The following is a 17,045-nucleotide window of genomic DNA, read 5'->3' as shown; positions in this document are numbered from 1 at the left end:
ACAGAGGGGCAACCTCACGTCAGACTCGAATCAACAGGATGTGTTGTAATGGAGGGGAATCTACCACTCTCGAGCATGTGGGATCCTCCCCGAGACGGGGGGTTCAAACTGGACAGGATTGTTTAAAGTGACCGGCAAGTTGGATGCTGGCCGTGATGGTGCACACCTGTAATCCCTCAGAACCCTCACAAGTCAGGGGGCTCAGCATCAGCTCCCAAGCCCCCACAGAACCGCTCGCCAAGCTCTAAGCTCTGGGTGGTTTTTCCAGCCCAAAGTTCCACAACCTTCCCAGAAATGACCTGGTCAGGTCTTTCACAGCAGTACGTGGATCCAAAGGACTTGGGGTATGTTTAAGGACTTACAGGTTACACCCATCATCGTCGGGGGAGGCCAGGGCTGGAGCTCAAGGCAAGAACTGAAGCCAAGGACCCGGAAGAATGGTGCTAATGGCAAGTTTGCTCAGACTGCTTTTCCACGCAACCGAGGACCACCTGCCCAGGGGTGGCACCTCCCACAGGGTGATGGGCCCTCCCACATCAATCGTTAATCAAGAAAATACCCTTTAAGTTGGGCGGTGGCCTGTGTGGCACTCAGGAGGCAGAGGCAGGCAGATTTCTACGAGTTTAAGGCCAATCTGGCCTACAGAGAGAGTCCAGGACAGCCAAGGCTATACAGAGAAACCCTGTCTTGAAAAAAACAACAGACAGAAAAAAAAAATACCCTTCAGACTTATCCACATGCTGTAGGATAATGGTCTGTACCCCGTAAATTGTATTTTAATAAGACGCTGATAGACCAGTAGCCAGACAGGAAGTATAGGCGGGGCAACCAGGCAGGAAGTATAGGCAGGGTGATGAGAACAGAATTCTGGGAAGAAGATTCAGTTTTCTGTGATAAACAGTGAGTTCCAGGATAGGCTCCATAGCTACTGAAAAACCCTGTCTCAAAAAACCAAAACCAACTAACCAACTAAACAAAAAACAAAGTTTACTCCAATTTCAGAAACAAAACAGTAATTTACTTAAAAAAATGATGATGGGCATCGAAGAACCTCCATATGGGGCTTGCTTTCAATATGGCAAAGCTAGCCACTGGGCAAGAAACTGCCCTCGACTGCTGACTGTACGCTGTCCAAGGTGGACAAGCAGGACACAAAGGAGATGACTGCTGAACTTTGCCAAGACAAGTCAGGCATGTCCTTCAAAATTCCTGCTTCACAGGAAAGTCTGTCAAAGATGAAAGCCCTAACATTACAGAGGAACCTTGGGTGACTGTCCCTGTCATTTCTGTAGTTTTGGAGGTTGCTTGCTTTGCACTTCCTGTTTACTCAGTTAAAATTATATTCTTTTCAGGTCTCTGATGGGAATTGAAGACTAGATAAAGTTTTTCTTGTTACCTAATTCAGAAAAGAAACTTACAAAAAATGTAAAGTGTATAAGGTTAAGAGACATAAAAACTAAGTTGTTTATCTAAGAAAATGTTTTAAGACCTAAAAAGATATTTTTAGGTTTGTAATACAAGTTATGATAGAAAGTGGTTTAGGTATAAAACGTTGGATTCACCAAGATAGGATGGATAATAGAGTACTTTCTCCAAATTTTCCAAATAAAAATGGACTGTACATTGTGAATGTACTTCTTGCCTGGTAACTGTTCTTGCTGTATGGTTTTACTGTGTTAGAGTTGAAACCTTTTTATTTGGACAATACCTGACAATTATTCTTTTTGTATATACTTTTACTGTGTTAAGAGTTAAAAACTTTTTTATTTAAACAAAAGCGGGAAATGTTGCAGGATATTTGATCAGACTGTAAAATAGTCTCAGACTGTGAAACTCTGAGACTATTAAAAAAATTAACCTTGGACCAGGGGGCAGAGGCAGCAACTAGTTGACAAGAATTAGCCACAGAGAGTACGGAGGACCTGTTAAGATGGATAGACACAAACAGAGAAAGGAGTAGGGAGGGACTGAAGAGATTTGTGGTCCTTTTTGGTTTGGGACAGTGTGGAGAGACATTTTCTTGCTGGGTCTTCAGCCAAAAAGGAAGGTCACCTGGTTGCTTCTTGGTTTCTCTGATCTAGCAGGTTTTCACCCCAATATCAAACTCCTGAGTATTTACTGGTAAAGAGAACGTAGATAAAAACAACAGCACCCACTAAAAGCCAGGCTCTCTGTCATACAGCTGTAATCTTTGCACCAGGAAAGTAGACATAGGAGGATCCTTCGGATTTCCTGGGACACGCATATGCACGCACACACGTGTACCTGCATTTGTGTACACACACACACACACACACACACACACACACACACACACACACACAGCTGGGCATGGTGGCTCACACCAATCATTTTGGGAGGCTCAAACAGGAGGATGTCAGGTCCTAGATTCAATTCTCAGTATTTCTTTTTTAAAAGATTTATTTATTAATTATGTATACAGCATCTGCCTACATGTATCCCTGCAGGCCAGAAGAGGGTACCGGATCTCAATAGAGATGGTTGTGAGCCACCATGTGGTTGCTGGGAATTGAACTCAGGACCTCTGGGAGAACACAGTGCTCTGAACCTCTGAGCCATCTCTCAGCCCCTCAATTCTCAGTATTAGGAACAAGAAGGATATTGCAAAAACAGTGGTGCATTTCCATCTAACAGATACCTACAGTTGGGAGTTGGGGACGTAGCTAGGCTGATAGAATATCTGTTTAGCATGTACAAAGCCTTGGGTTCAATCCCCAGTACTACCTAAACTGGGTGTGGTAGTGTATACCTGTAATCCCCAGTACTACGGAGGTGAGGTTACAGGAGGATCAGGAGTTTAAGGTCTTCATGGACTACACGTCAAGATGCAGACTTGAGATCCTTTTCCCCCAAGCCAGAATGAACCCTGCAAGTAAAATAGAAAAGGAAGACAGGACACACCCAAGTCCCCACTGTTACACTAGCTTTGGACTTTCCAACCTCTTGATTTCCTTTTATTTTGTTTCTTAATAAATTGATTTTGGGCCGGGCGGTGGTGGCGCACGCCTTTAATACCAGTACTTGGGAGGCAGAGGCAGACGGAACTCTGTGTTTGAGGACAACCTGGTCTACGGAGTGAGTTCTAGGACAGGCTCCAAAGCTACAAAGAAACTGTGTCAAATAAAAAACAAAACAACAACAAAAAAAACCCCAAAAAACCCCAAACCCCCAAAACAGGGTTCACTTGCCATGGTTCACATTGGGAGGATTTGGTTCTCGCCTTCCACCATATACACAGGGTATCAAATTCTTCCGACGTGATGGCAAGTGCCTCTCCCTCCTGAGCCACCTCAACAACCTTCTCATTCGTTTGTTTGTTTTGGAGATGAAGTCTCACTCTGAGCCTAGGACGCTCAACAAGCCTGTCCAGACCCCCAAGTGTTGGGATTACAGGAATGAGCATGTCCAGCCTCAGGATTTTTTCTTTTCTTTTTAATTATTGAGACAAAGTCTCACCATGCGGCCCAACCTGATCTTGCTTATTTGGCAGATCAGGATATATGTTTTCGTAATAGGCCGTATCAAAAGGATAATAAAAACCAAATCAAAGAAAAGAGACAAAAATGTCCACTTTATAAATGCAAAACGGTCAAAACCATATTAATATAAGCTAACAAAAAGAGTATTTATTACAGAACTATGCAGCCCTACACTTTGGTGGCCGACGCTAGGTACTTGATGAGAAAGTCCTTCAGTTTGGATATGTGCATCATTTCCTTCATCGTGGTGTCTCGACTTCTCAGCTGGACTAACCCACGTTCCAAAGTAGTCTCGGTGACCAGAACCATGAAGAGGATGCTCATTTCATCGTACCTGAGAGCGGTCAACAAAACACATGAGCACCATGCGGACATCAGCTCCTCACCATCTGAAACCCCAGAGTCCAAGCCACTTTTACTCCAGTCAGGCCTTGACAGCGGGACCAAAGTACACCCCCTTTTCTGAAGCCCACTCAAAGTGAAGTTTTGAATTTACCGTATTGGCTCACAGTCAGAAAAACTAAACCTAAGAAATGAACTCTGGCACCTGGGGAGCGCTATGAATGAACTCCACAGTGAGCTCAGCCTTCTGAATTTGGCTTTAATGACAAAAATATATGCAGGCTAACGTCTCTTAAATAAACTATATAAAAACAAAGATTTGGTATAAACAGATTATTTGGTATTACAACAAACCCACACTTCATTTATGACTTAACATGCTAACCTATTGTTTTTAATTCATCAATCATTCAATAAATCCACACTGGCCTTCCTGATTTCCAAATCAGAATAAACATTCTTTTTTTTTTTACCTTTTTTAAACTTATTTATCTTTATTTTGTATGTATTTGTATGCATGTATTTTTATTTTGTATATTTATTATTGTATGAGTGTTTTGCTTGTATGTATATTTGTGTATTACATAAGTTCCTGATGCCTGCGGAGGGCAGAAGAGGGCACTGGGTCCCCTGAAACTGAAGTTTATGGAAAGCTGTGAGCTGCCATGTGGGTGCCTGTAATCAAATCTGTGTCCTCTGGAAGATCAATCAGTGTTCTTAATCACCGAGTGTCTCTCCAGCCCCAATATCCCCCCTCCCCCCCCCCCCCCCCCCGCCAAGACAAGGTTTCTCTGTAGCTTTGGAGCCTATCCTGGAAATCACTCTGTAGACCAGGCTGGCCTCGAACTCACAGAGATCCACCTGCCTCTGCCTCCCAAGTGCTGGGATTAAAGGTGTGCACCACCACCGCCCGGCCAAACATTCATTTTTTTCAAAACTAGGCACAGTGTGTATGTCTGTGATCCTAGCACTCAGGAAGAGGAGGCGGGATGACCAAAGATCAAGGCAATCTTCAGGTATATTGAGTTCAAAGTCAGCCTGGACATGGACGAGGTGTGTGTAGGGGGTAGGAGGTCATGTTTATCTCTTCAAAGGATGTTTACCTGCCTTCTTCCCGGAATGCTGGGAGAGGCTATAGCTTACAACCTTGCTGTCTGCAGGGCCAAGCTTCACCTGAATCCCCCAGAATATTGTTCATTACAGACTTATTACAGACTGCTTCTCTGTCCATCAAACCATCCTTAGGAGAGATGTCACTTGTGCCGACAACAGCCTACGTAACTTCTATGTTATCTTAGGGCAAGGCCAATCCGGACTCCTACAGGCGCCATGTTCACCTCAGCCATTCTCCCTACACCCTTATCTGAGCACTGTTTATAAGCCAACAGAACCCTTTATGGGAGAAGTCAGAAGTACTTTGTAAAGAGTTTCAACGTTACCATGTTTTCAGCTTTGTTGTACACTGGGGACCAAGTTAACTGTCATCAGGAAACTTTTTCCCCCCAAATTGAGCAGTGCTTAAACATGGCTTCATTAAACCACCTGGTGTCAGAGTCTAGAGGGATGATCTGGCAATGGCTAACTAAGCTGGGCTGAACTGAGTTTCATTCTTGTTTCTCTGAGGATCAAGGACTGTTCTGATGCAGGCTGTAGAACTTGCAGGGACCTGACCCTTCTGTAGATGTAGTCTCAAAAAAAAAAAAAAAAACAAAACCAAAAACAACAACAAAAAAACCCTGTAACTCCAGTTTCAGAGGATCTGATGCTCTCTTCTGTCCTCTGTGAGCATTGCACACACACGGTACACAGACATGCATATAGGCAAAACACCCAAACGTTAAAAAAAAGGGGGGGGGGCAGTGGTGGTGCACACCTTTAATCCCAGCACTCGGGAGGCAAAGGCAGGTGAATTTCTGTGAGTTTGAAGCCAACCTGGTCTACAGGAGCTAGTTCCAGGACAGCTAGGACTGTTACACAGAGAAACCCTGTCTGGGGCGGGGGAAGAAGCTTCAGAACTCCATATATGGGCACACCCATACTAGTATACACCCCACACCCACACGATAAATAAATATAGGGAAATTTTTTAAGTGATACCCCCACATGAACAAGATTTCAGAGCATATGGAAACTAGGGAGGTCAAGTTCCTCTCCTTCATTTTCTGTCTGAATAAACACCACTTATTTCATTTCCACTTTGTCCCTGCTGGAGTCTAAAAAACCCAGGTCTTGTGCTTGGCCCCGGAGCTACACACATGACCTTCTGCCACCACACCTGGGCGGGTGCTGCTACGCGCTGAGAACCGTTTTCCTGCAGACAGTACCTGAAAAGTATACTTTATTTATGTACTGCTTTTTGGAAACAGGATCTCATTATGGAGCCCAAGTTGGCCTCAACCTTGTGATCCTCCTGCCTCAGCCTACAGATCACTGAGATTGCAGGTATGAGCTACCATGCCTACAAAGTAAAAGAACAAAACACAAAATCTCCTAATCTTATACATATATTTATATATAATATAAATTATATTTATATATAAATTCAACACAAAAAGCTAGAAACAAATAAAAGTAAGCATAAAAGAATAAATTATTTTACAAAAAAGCAGAAATTAATAAAATAGCAAATTAATAATACTAGAGAGATTACAATTGTAAGATTGTTTTAATAACTCAACAAAAATATTAGTGACCTTAATCTGGGTAATGGCTAGTAAGTCAGAGCAGTGTGAAGTTGAGACTTATATAGGAGTCAGGCACAGTGGCTCACACCTATAATCTAGCACTCAAGATGCTGAGGCGAGAGGATTTCTGTGAGTTAGTGTAAGGCTCTGTACTAAGAGATCTTGGGGGAACAGGGGAGGCCGCGAGAGCTGATAGAGACCGCAACTGAGGAGTCAGGCACACACCCAATTGGGGGAGCAATAAAGATGCCTCATACTGAGCATGTGTGTTTTGACCGTAGCCAGTCACAGGTCACATGGAAATTTCCACTGGCTGCAGAAATACTAGCATTCAAAGTCAGATGTTGGCTTCTCAGTGAGAGATGATGAACTAGAAGCTGCTCTGGGTAAGCAAAGACGCCAATCACCGAAGAGACTGGGTCTCTGTCCTCCACCTAAGTCTCAGACATAACCCAAAGCCAGCCAGGAAAGGCGGTCCAGTTATGTTCTTTCAGTACCGATTTTATACACCCAATTTCCTCCCTGAAAACTGATAACCTGAGGTCTATCTTCAAATACTTGCCAAATACTGCTCCTTGCTATGGCAATTACTAGATCAAGGCACAAAGGTCTGTGAAAGGAAAGGTCAGGAATCTCTTTTTTGTTTGTTTGTTTGCTTTTTTAAGACAAGGTTTCTCTGTGTTAACAGTCCTGGCCGTCCTGGAACTCACTCTGTAGACCAGGCTGGCCTTAAACTCAAAGAGATTCATCTGCCTCTGCCTCCCAAGTGCTGGGATTAAAGAAGAAAGGCTCCAGGTGGAGTGTCTTTGGTGCTGAACATTCTTTCGGTAATAGATCGGAGTTGCCAGGAGCAATTGTGTCTCACTATCACGAAACTGAGTTAGATTAAAGGCCATTTTCTACAGCTCTTTGAAGAGGTTGAAGATTATCTATCTATACTGAATATAATCTCTATGTATCTAAAGAACCTGTTTAGTCTAATTATAAATGAAAAACATAGGAGACTATTGATCTATATAATTCTCAATACCTATCTAACTTAAAGACTAAGATAATAACTGTGCAATAAATGAGGACAATATGACCTCCAGATAAAAACAATGTACAGCCGGGGGGTGGTGGTGGTGGCGCAGGCCTTTAATCCCAGCACTCGGGAGGCAGAGGCAGGCGGGTCTCTGGGAGTTTGAGGCCAGCCTGGTCTACAAGATCTAGTTCTGGGACAGGCACCAAAGCTACAGAGAAACCCTATCTCGAAAAAAAACCAAAAAAAAAAACAAAAACAATGTACAAATATACAATGCAATATGTTAAATATATATCAATACATAAACAATATACAAGTATCTTAATCAGAAGTAGAAATGTACACTGCAATATGGTAAATACATACAATATATATCAATGCATAAAAATGTTTTTTTTTTTGTTTTGTTTTTGTTTTTGTTTTTCGAGACAGGGTTTCTCTGTGGTTTTGGAGCCTGTCCTGGAACTAGCTCTTGTAGACCAGGCTGGTCTCAAACTCACAGAGATCCGCCTGCCTCTGCCTCCCGAGTGCTGGGATTAATGGCATGCACCACCACCGCCCGGCCATAAAAAGTTTTAAACAGAGGTAGAAGCATGCATACATACAATAGTCAATATAATTTAACTTTGTATCGATATACAAGAATCGATACCAATATATTTGTCTAAAAACAGTAATTCACAATTACAAATCTATTATCCCATCATCCAATTATCCCTCTTTTTTTTTTTTCCAAAAAGATCCCTGAGCTTAGGGATCTGGCTGCAACCTCATTTTAAAGGTTGTATCTAGAAGATAATTGATTCTATTAGCATAATGAAATATAAATTAAATAATGACAAGGAAGATCATCCTTACTTTGCATAGAGTTGCTCTAATGAAGATTGCACAGTCTCCAAATAACCAGGCCACACAGAAATCCCATTTTCTAGTAATTCATTAAGTAGCCCTTGACAAACCTGGAGGAAAAACATAGATTTCAAATATGAAAGGAAAGTCTGTGAAACTATAAACCACTTTCTTCAGTCTCTAAAACCATGTAAACTGTTCAGCTTTCCAATGTTAGAGTTTATGCCTGAATGCCTGACTGAACTGCATACTTCCTAAAAATGAAGAAATGAAGCAATGCCAACTGAATACTGACTGCAAATCTTCCAAGAAACAGTTTCATACCAATCAAGAATTATCACCATCATCATTCAAAACACAAAAGAAGAAACAAACAAACAAAAACCCATGGTTGCAGAAAAGCCATGACAACTGTAAAGGCTTGTGACAGGGTACAGCTCTTACTTCCACATCAGGATGAGAAGGAAGGGACAGTCTGAGAAACCCCAGCACTGCATTCATGAAGCCAATCACATACTGCCTCCTGACAACTTGCAAGCAACTGGCAGCAGGATGGCTCAGTGGGGAAAGGCAGTTACTGCCTGGGCACCTGAGTTCTATTCCCAGGGCCTGGACCCACACAGTGGAAGGACAGAACCACGTCCTACGTAGTCCTGACCTCCATACCACAGGCGAACACACAAAAAGTCGTGGCAATTAAATTCATTTAACCCACCTGTCTTAGTTCTGCCGTCGGGCCTTTCCCCGCATCCAAAGCCACCTTAATAGGGGCTAAACAAGGGTGAAGTTTAAGCACCTGAGGCAATTAAGGGAATAAGGAAAAGCACAGTTAATGTATAGAAGGGGGGGAACCAACAACAAAGATCCCCACATAATCCATGAAATAGCAAAAGCACCTTTCTCTGAAGGCTCTTCTTCCTTGCAAAGGAGTTCTCTGTGAGCTGGAAGGAATCGTAGATGTAAGCCAGCGTGCCTAGGTCTAGGTCCCCATTTACAGACAGAACACAAGGAACTACGTTTTTCCGCCCATCTCGACCCTTCATAGAAGAGAATAAAAAAAAAGGACCATTTAGCAGAACTTTTTTCTTGAGTGTGTGTGTTTCAAAACAGGACCTCACTGTATAGCTCTGGCTATCCTGGAACTCACTACATGTAGACCAGGATAGAGCCTAAACCTCAGAGATCTGCTTGCCTCCGCCTCCCGAGTGCCAGGATTAAAGGTGTGTTGTACCACTATGTCCAGCTAGCAGAACTTCCCTTAAAGTTATATATTTTAGACTTACACAATCAGGAAAGAAAAATCACAAATTCATCTTATAAAGGCCCTAGCCCATGCAGGACCACGCTGAGCACTGGATTGAGGATGATGACGCCGTCTTCTGCTTCAAGTTCATCTCCTGTCAACCTCAGACCTAGCAGCTCCGCTCCTTGAGAGGATGAGCTGACTCACCTCAGGGGGCTGAGGCCTCAGAACTTTTTCAGTGCTCCCTGGGAGAGGCCTGCTATTTAACAGTCCCTTTACCATTCTTGTGTTTGATAATGGGGTGGTGGGGGCTCAGGTGCCAAAACATGCATCTGAGGTAAGAAGACCACCTGTGGTTACTTTCACACGTGGGTCCTGGGAACTGAACTCAGTTGTCAAGCTCAGCAGCAAGTGCTTTACCAGCTCAACCATCTCTAAAACCCTGGTTTGTTTTTTGAGCCAGGAACTCACTATGTAGCTTTGGCTGCCCTCAACCTCATATATTCTGGGATTAAAGGCAGGAATTATACACCCAGTTCCTGGACTTACATTCACCAAGTCTTGGGTTCATCCCAAGATATAAATGAACGTACACTGGACAGGGCTGGAGAGTTGGCTCAGGGGTTAAGAGAACTTGTTCTGGTAGAGGATCAGGGTTTGATTCCCAGTACCTACATGATGGGCTACAACTGTAACTCCAGGTCTCAGGGATCTGATGGCCTCCTCTGGTCTGTGGCACTGGATACACACGGGCAAAACACCCACACAGAAAGTAAAATAAAAGCCGGAGGATGGTGGTACACACCTTTAATCCTAGCACTCGGGAGGCAGAGGCAGGCGGATCTCTGTGAGTTCGAGACCAGCCTGGTCTACAAGAGCTAGTTCCAGGAAAGGCTCCAAAGCTACAAAGAAACCCTGTCTTGAACCACCCCCCCCCCCACACACACAAAAGAAAGTAAAATAAAATAGAATAAAAATGAATGTATGTTGGAGAGACCTACCAGACATCCAGACATTATATTGACTAGGTGATAAAAGATAACATACTTAATACCTAGAGAAGCCCGCCCCCCTCCCCCCCCAGGAACACAAGAACAGGAAAGACAGAAGGAACTGTTCATCTGGAGAACAGAGACAGGACAACCCATGGAACCCGTGCTCTGGGTTGGATCCTGGGCCTGTAAAGCACATTACTGGGATATTCAATTAAATCTCACGGGCTTTGTGGAATGGCTAATAGTGGTGGGTTACTGTTAGTTTCCTGACTTTGACAGCTACAGTTATGGTTATGTAGTAGGACACGGTCAAAAAAATGTACACAACAGTTGAGTGGGAGCCAGGCGGTGGTGGCACACGCCATTATTCCCAGCACTTGGGAGGCAGAGGCAGGCAGATCTCTGTGAGTTCGAGACCAGCCTGATCTACAAGAGCTAGTTCCAGGACAGGCTCCAAAACCACAGAGAAACCCTGCCTCTAAACCCCCCCCCCCAAAAAAAAAATCTGTCTCAAAAAAATGAACAAAAAAACCCCAAAACAAAACAAAAAAAGGTACACAAAGTTATTGGGGGTTGGTCATAGGACACCATACAATTATCCTTCAGGGGTTCAGACAATAGAGAATCTGGTCCAGAGGACACACACCTGTAACCGAGATGTACTCCCGGGATACATGTGTAGCAGTTCTTGATCTCCTAGGTTCCACAGAGTCTCTACTGGCTCCTTTCCCCAGGGAAAGCTGTAGTAAAGTTTGCTGCCCTTCCGTCCGGCTTCGTCCTCACAGTCGGTGCTGCTGAAGTCAGACGGACTCATAGCGAACTACAAAACAAAGCGTCTCACTGATTTACTGAGATGTCAATTTACTTGTGTTTTCTGAGAAGGGGTCTCTATAGACACGACTGGCCAAAGATCCTCCTGCTTCTGAGTGGCGGGATCAGTTTCCTTCAGTTTCATACTTATCTCTGAGAATTAAGGTTGCCTGGGACTTCTACCAGGCAACAGGTTGAACATAAAGCCCCAAACGTAAAGGCTTAGCCGTGGCCCCTGAGCTCAGCGTATCTGTGCCAAGGGCACCCTGCTATCCACTGGAACAATAAGCACCATGACAGAGAGCCTCCCGTCAACTTCAGGACCTCATCAAACTGAAAAAAACCAAACAGGTGAGCTGGAGGCTCACACCTGTAATCCCAGCTAAACTAAGGTGGCCACTAGCTGTAGGTCAGACTGAGCTAAAAGTGAATTCCAGGCCAGCTCGGGTCTGAGGGTTGCCTTGTCTCAAAAAAGGCAAAAATCAGAGTCACTGAGATGTGTGGTGATATTCTGTGTTTTAACAAAGCTTGCCTGAAGATCAGAGTGCAGATAGAGGCCAAGGAGTGGTGGCACACAACTTTAATCCCAGGACTGGGAGATAGAAGTAGGTGGATCTCTGTGAGTTTAAGGCCACCCTGGGCTGTGCAAGACTGAATCTGTCTCTAAGAGAAATAGCTCACACAAAGGTAATTTGAGCACTTGGGATCCCATGCCTTTAATCCCAGCACTAGGGAGGTGGAGCCAGGAGCTCAGTACAGTCTGTGGCAGCAGGCAGTCTGAGGACAGGCTCGCCCCTTTGGTCTGAGCACTGGCAGAGGTGAGAATCTAGTGGCTGCCTCTCGGCTTCTTGGGTCCTTCAGCTTTCAGCCCATAGCTGACTCCGAGTTTTTATTAAGACCAATTAGAATTCATGATACAGGGATGGTTCAGCGGATAAGGTGTTTGGTGCTAAGCCTGAATTGGATTGAGTTGGATTCCCAGAATCCACATGGTGGAAAGAGAGAATGAACTCCTCCCAAAGTTGCCCTCTGATGCCACACATTTGTGATGGGCCTGCCCCCCCGCAATGCAGCAATTTTTTTTAAAAAGATTTACTTTATTTATGTGGACCTTTTGTGTGCCACGTTTATAGATGCCTTCATAGGCCAGAAGAGGGAGTCAGAACCTCAGGTGTAGTTGTAAACTGCCTAACTGGAGTGTTGAGAACCAAACTCTGGTCCTCTAGAAGACAACTGAGCCATCCCTCCAGCTACACAGTAACTTTATTTTTGGTTTTTCAAGACAGGGTTTCTCTGTACCTTTGGAAGCCGTCCTGGAACTCACTCTGTAGACCAGGCTGGCCTGGAACTCACAGAGATCTGTCTCTGCCTCCTGAGTGCTGGGATTAAAGGTGTGCCACACCACCGCCTGGCTACTAAAACAAAAGCAAACACACGTACAAAAACCCCACAGCTACCTCAAGTTCTATTTATAAACCAGGTGTGGTGGTGCAGGCCTGTAAGCCTAGTACTCAGAGATTAGGTAAGCAAATCAGCATGCGAGGGTGTTAGCTCTCTTTATAATCCCAGAAAGGTAAATTCAAGGTCATTCCAGGCTACAGACGGAGTTTGAAACCAGCCTGGGTGATGTGAGGCCCTGCTTTAAAACTTTAAAACCAAGAACAGAAAGGCAAATAAATAAAAGACTTCATTATTAATTACTGAAATTGTTATTGCAGTACCTTTCTCCACCACAGAAGCCTATGGCGCAACCAGAAATCAAACCACTGGCCAGAGGTCCTTGCAGGAGTAAACCACACCAAGGAAGCTTCAGTCTTTTCACCAATTCTTTGTGAAAAAAAAATCAGGAAGTTAGCTTTTATAAAGATTATATAATGTATCCCAAAGTGGGAATGACCGATTCTTGAATATTTAGGTACCAAAGCAGGTTATCTTTCACAGTTTGTACCTTTTAACACTGCCAGGTATCTGCTTAGTGTCGGACACCGGATGGAAACACACTCCAATCTGAGCAAGACCATAAGGTAGCTTTCTGTTTACCAGATCCAGGCCATCAAAATAGTGAGCCAAGGCACCTGTCAGAAAACAAACCAATCATTGTATAACTCTATCCCGCATGTGTGAACTGCCAATGAACTCTGAGCCGCAATTACCGCTTAACTTACGGGAGTGACTCTTGAACTCTTTAGTGAGAGAGGCTCCAATCTACAACACACCGAAAGACTAGGACAGTGTGCTAGGTGTGTCGATGCGTGTGTGTTTTCCTGGCACGCTCACACTTTTGAGGCTCACACTGGACTACATAGTGATTTCAAGGCCAACTCGGGGTACAGTGACAGAATGTCCTGCTGGTCTGGTGCCAGAGGGATAGACGCCCCCTCCCCGCCCCCCGCTGGGTCACACCTGGAGTTAGCACCAGCTCTAATCCGTCCTTTGTGTTACAGATGCCTTTTGTTGCCCTGTGTGAATCTTGTCTGAGAGTTTCCCATGGATTCAAAGCCTATGCAAACTTGGTTAGGGGAAATCCAGAAAACCGTGGTAGCTCACGAGTCAGGCATTTGCACTTGGAAGTGTATTTTGGTAAGCTTCATTCAGGTTGTTTTGGGCATATGGAAATCTACTAGCTAAAGTGTAAACACAGAGGAAAATAAAAATGCCACGGGCGAAGGGAAAGTGCTTCAGTCTACAGAGAGGCTGGGGACCCCGGTCTCAGAGTCTTCACGGCCCTGCGCACCGTGCCATGTTACCCGCGACAGGGTACATAATGAAATCCTGTCTCAGGAGGAGAGACAGAAGAATGAAATAGTTTGTCATCTTGGAAGCAAAAAGCCAGGTGCGTGCTATATACCTGTAATCCCAGCACTTGGGAGGTAGAAAGGTAGAGACAGGAGGATCAGGAGTTCAAAGTCATCTTATGCTGCCAGGGGGTTTGAGGACAGCTTCTGCTGCAGGAGACCCTGTCTCAAATTAAAAAAAAAGAAAAAAGAAAAGAAACAAAACAAGAAAATCTCACTGCCAAACAACCAAAAGACACTGACTGATAGACTCTTTTACCTAGAGTCGTCAATTAACATTTTGCCATGTTTTTTCTCGTTCACTGCAAACTAAAAACATTCTCTATTATTAAAGTATAGACTTAACTAAGAAAGAATGTCATCTACCCTACGGCTGGTATATTTTTTAATTTTCACCCCAAACCTCAGGTTTTACTTTTACTGGCTCATTAGACAAGGTTCACGAGCTGTGTTGTGATTCCTCAAGGCTGGAGAGATGGCTCAGTGGGTGGAAGTAGTTGTTGCCAACCTGAAGGCTCGAGTTCTGTCTCTGGGGCTTCTAAAAGCTGTCCTGACTTCCATGTCTGTGCTGTGGCATACCATATACACATACACAGGAGTTTAAAAACGTAATAAATAAGAACTCCTGTCAATTTTGCTTTTTTTTTTCTGTTTTATTGAAACAATGTCTCACTTAGGTTATCATTACTAAACTGAAAAATCTCAAGAGTCTGTGTAACCTGAAGGTAGAGACTTAAGAGACTGGAGGGAGTAAATAAGACCAATGTTTGAAGGCATGAAAGAAGTTTATTTAATGCAATCAATGTCAAGAATATGAAATAAAATACAAATTAGTCACTTTTCTGTGTTGCTTTTCGAGATGGGAGTTCCTCTGCGTAGCCTTGGCTGTCCTGGAACTCATTCCATAGACCAGGCATGTCTTGAACTCACAGAGATCTACCTGCCTCAGCCTCCGAAGTGCTGGGATTAAAGGCGTGTGCCACAATCGCATCGCTCACTTTTATTTTTTAGAATTTCTGCATCATGTTGTATTTGACTTTTAAAGAGAAAGATGCAGGGACTGGAGAGATGGTTCAGCGGTTAAGCACACTCACTGCTCTTCTAGTTTCTCCCAGCAACTACATAGTGGCTCACAACCACCTATAATGGGATCTGAAGCCTTGTCTGGCCTGCATGCAGACAGAACACCCATACCTAAAAAATACAAATCTATAGTTTCATCTCCTAGCTGCAAAGCTAAAAAGTCAACTAAAAGGAAAAAAAAAACCCTGACATAAGTCTACAATTTCATGTACATAAAACGGAAGAGTAGATGTTCTTTGAAAATGTCTTGGTATCAATGAAATTTCAAATATGACACTGAATTAAGGCCCTAATTCTGCGTGATTGAGCTCTAAGGGGATTCCTCTTCAAACGGAATGTTTTACCCATTTCCTCGGGCATGATGCTACGGACATTTGCCTGAAGGTGGGTCACAATGAATAAGTTACTGATTTTTTTTTTTTTAAAGAAAAATTGGTTATTTCTTCCCCTGGAAACCCAGGGCCAGTTGTCGTCTTCAGATTCATGCAAGACTGCAATTCCACCCCAAACCTTTTCAGAAGCACGAAACGCGAAGGGCCATACCGTGAAGAAGAGTCTCCCGTAGTTTCCCGGAAGTTTTTAATAAGTTCTCAAGAAATGTCACTAGCTGTTCCTTACTCAGCTCTTTGTCTTGCAAGATTTCGCGTATACATTCTGGAGAAACTAACCTGAAGGCACTGTCCCCGGGCTGCGAAGGGCCTGGTTCGTGGTGGAGGGCGTCCACCGCGAAGACCTGCTCCCTGAACACCACCATGGAGGACCACCATTGGGAGGCTAGATTCTTTCGCAACTCGACACCCAAAGGTCCAAAGCCCGGGTGGCACTCGCTCAGGAGGGCAGCCGGGCTGATCTGCTGCGGCGTCCCGCTGAGGAAGTGCCTTCTCCGGCAGAGGTCTACCAGCGCCTCGCGGTCCTCCGCACGCTCCGGCCCGTCTGCGGGACCCGTGCACCCGGAGAGCCAGCGCCTGCAGACGCGGCGGCAAACCCGCACCGCGCCGCCCGAGCGCATGTCTTCCCGAGCCGGAACGCCAGCGCCTCAACCACAGAGGATCAGTAGACCCTAGGACGCAAGCGCGGCGGAAACGAACGAGCCGCAAGCCGCGCCCCCCGGAAGTGCGTCACAGCTCTGGTCGCAGCCTCCTTGGGCGTATCCCGGCCTCCGCCTGTTTACTAATTTGGGGACTTTCCGCGTTTGGCAGCTCCACTTCTTCAGCTTTTACCACCACTCTGTAACTACTGCAGAGTTCCATCAACTCATATTTTCCCGAGTTTCCAAGACTACCAAAATGTCTCAGCGCTGGCGTTAAAGCCTAGCGTTCAATCCCCAAGGGAAATGCACCCACTTCCGTGTGCACATAGCCTGGCTGTTCTTTAGTCCTTTAAACCCGACCGTCCCTAATGCTGGCAGTGCTGTTACCGGTGGCCTACTTCAGCTTCCTCGTGGGTGTGGCTGGAGGAACAGTAGGTCTTAAAATACTTCCCAGACCTTTAACCTCCGTAACTTCTCCCTCCCCCGGATTGCTCTGTAACAACCCCAGCTGTCCTGGAACTTGATTTGGCTTTAAATTCACAGAAATCCACCTGCCTCTCCCTCCCCAAGTGTTGGGATTAAAAGCCTGTCCGTGTTTTCTTTAAAGTGACTATGGATGCCTGGGAGATCAGCAGACCTAGCAGAAAACGTGTAATACCTGACCAGGAGACAGAGAGCAGCTTATCTGTA

The 17,045-nt window shown here is 44.7% G+C and overlaps 1 protein-coding gene across 2 annotated transcripts; it reads right to left on the bottom strand.

Moving 5' to 3' along the window:
- Positions 1 to 3,450: 3,450 nt before the first annotated feature.
- On the bottom strand, positions 3,451 to 16,402 carry Polg2 (DNA polymerase gamma 2, accessory subunit). 2 transcript variants are annotated; one of them, XM_041635923.1, is made up of 8 exons: positions 15,869 to 16,402; positions 13,396 to 13,522; positions 13,169 to 13,274; positions 11,284 to 11,457; positions 9,296 to 9,340; positions 9,115 to 9,195; positions 8,409 to 8,509; positions 3,451 to 3,834 (listed from the first exon to the last, which is right to left on the bottom strand). In XM_041635923.1, the coding sequence occupies exons 1-8, from the start codon at positions 16,332 to 16,334 to the stop codon at positions 3,669 to 3,671; spliced, it is 1,266 nt and encodes a 421-aa protein (XP_041491857.1). In that variant the 5' UTR covers positions 16,335 to 16,402; the 3' UTR covers positions 3,451 to 3,668. The 2 variants fall into 2 exon arrangements, with proteins under 2 accessions (XP_041491857.1, XP_041491856.1); XM_041635922.1 differs by having other exon boundaries at positions 9,296 to 9,436; positions 15,869 to 16,401.
- Between the last annotated feature and the right edge of the window lie 643 nt (positions 16,403 to 17,045).

The sequence above is a fragment of the Microtus oregoni genome, unplaced genomic scaffold (assembly GCF_018167655.1).
Source record: "Microtus oregoni isolate MIOR12 unplaced genomic scaffold, Mior012 000048F_ref0000485, whole genome shotgun sequence".
Lineage (NCBI taxonomy): Eukaryota > Metazoa > Chordata > Mammalia > Rodentia > Cricetidae > Microtus > Microtus oregoni.
This window is presented reverse-complemented; position numbering and strand designations above follow the sequence as displayed.

Bases quoted from the DNA above. Each gene is read 5' to 3' on its own strand.
- Polg2 (XM_041635922.1), bottom strand. From the start codon at position 16,334: ATGCGCTCGGGCGGCGCGGTGCGGGTTTGCCGCCGCGTCTGCAGGCGC. The intron at 13,275-13,395 runs GTACAAACTGTG...TTTTTCACAAAG, and splicing joins ATACCTGGCAGTGTTAAAAG to AATTGGTGAAAAGACTGAAG. The intron at 9,196-9,295 runs GTGCTTTTGCTA...TAATTGCCTCAG, and splicing joins AGAAGAGCCTTCAGAGAAAG to GTGCTTAAACTTCACCCTTG.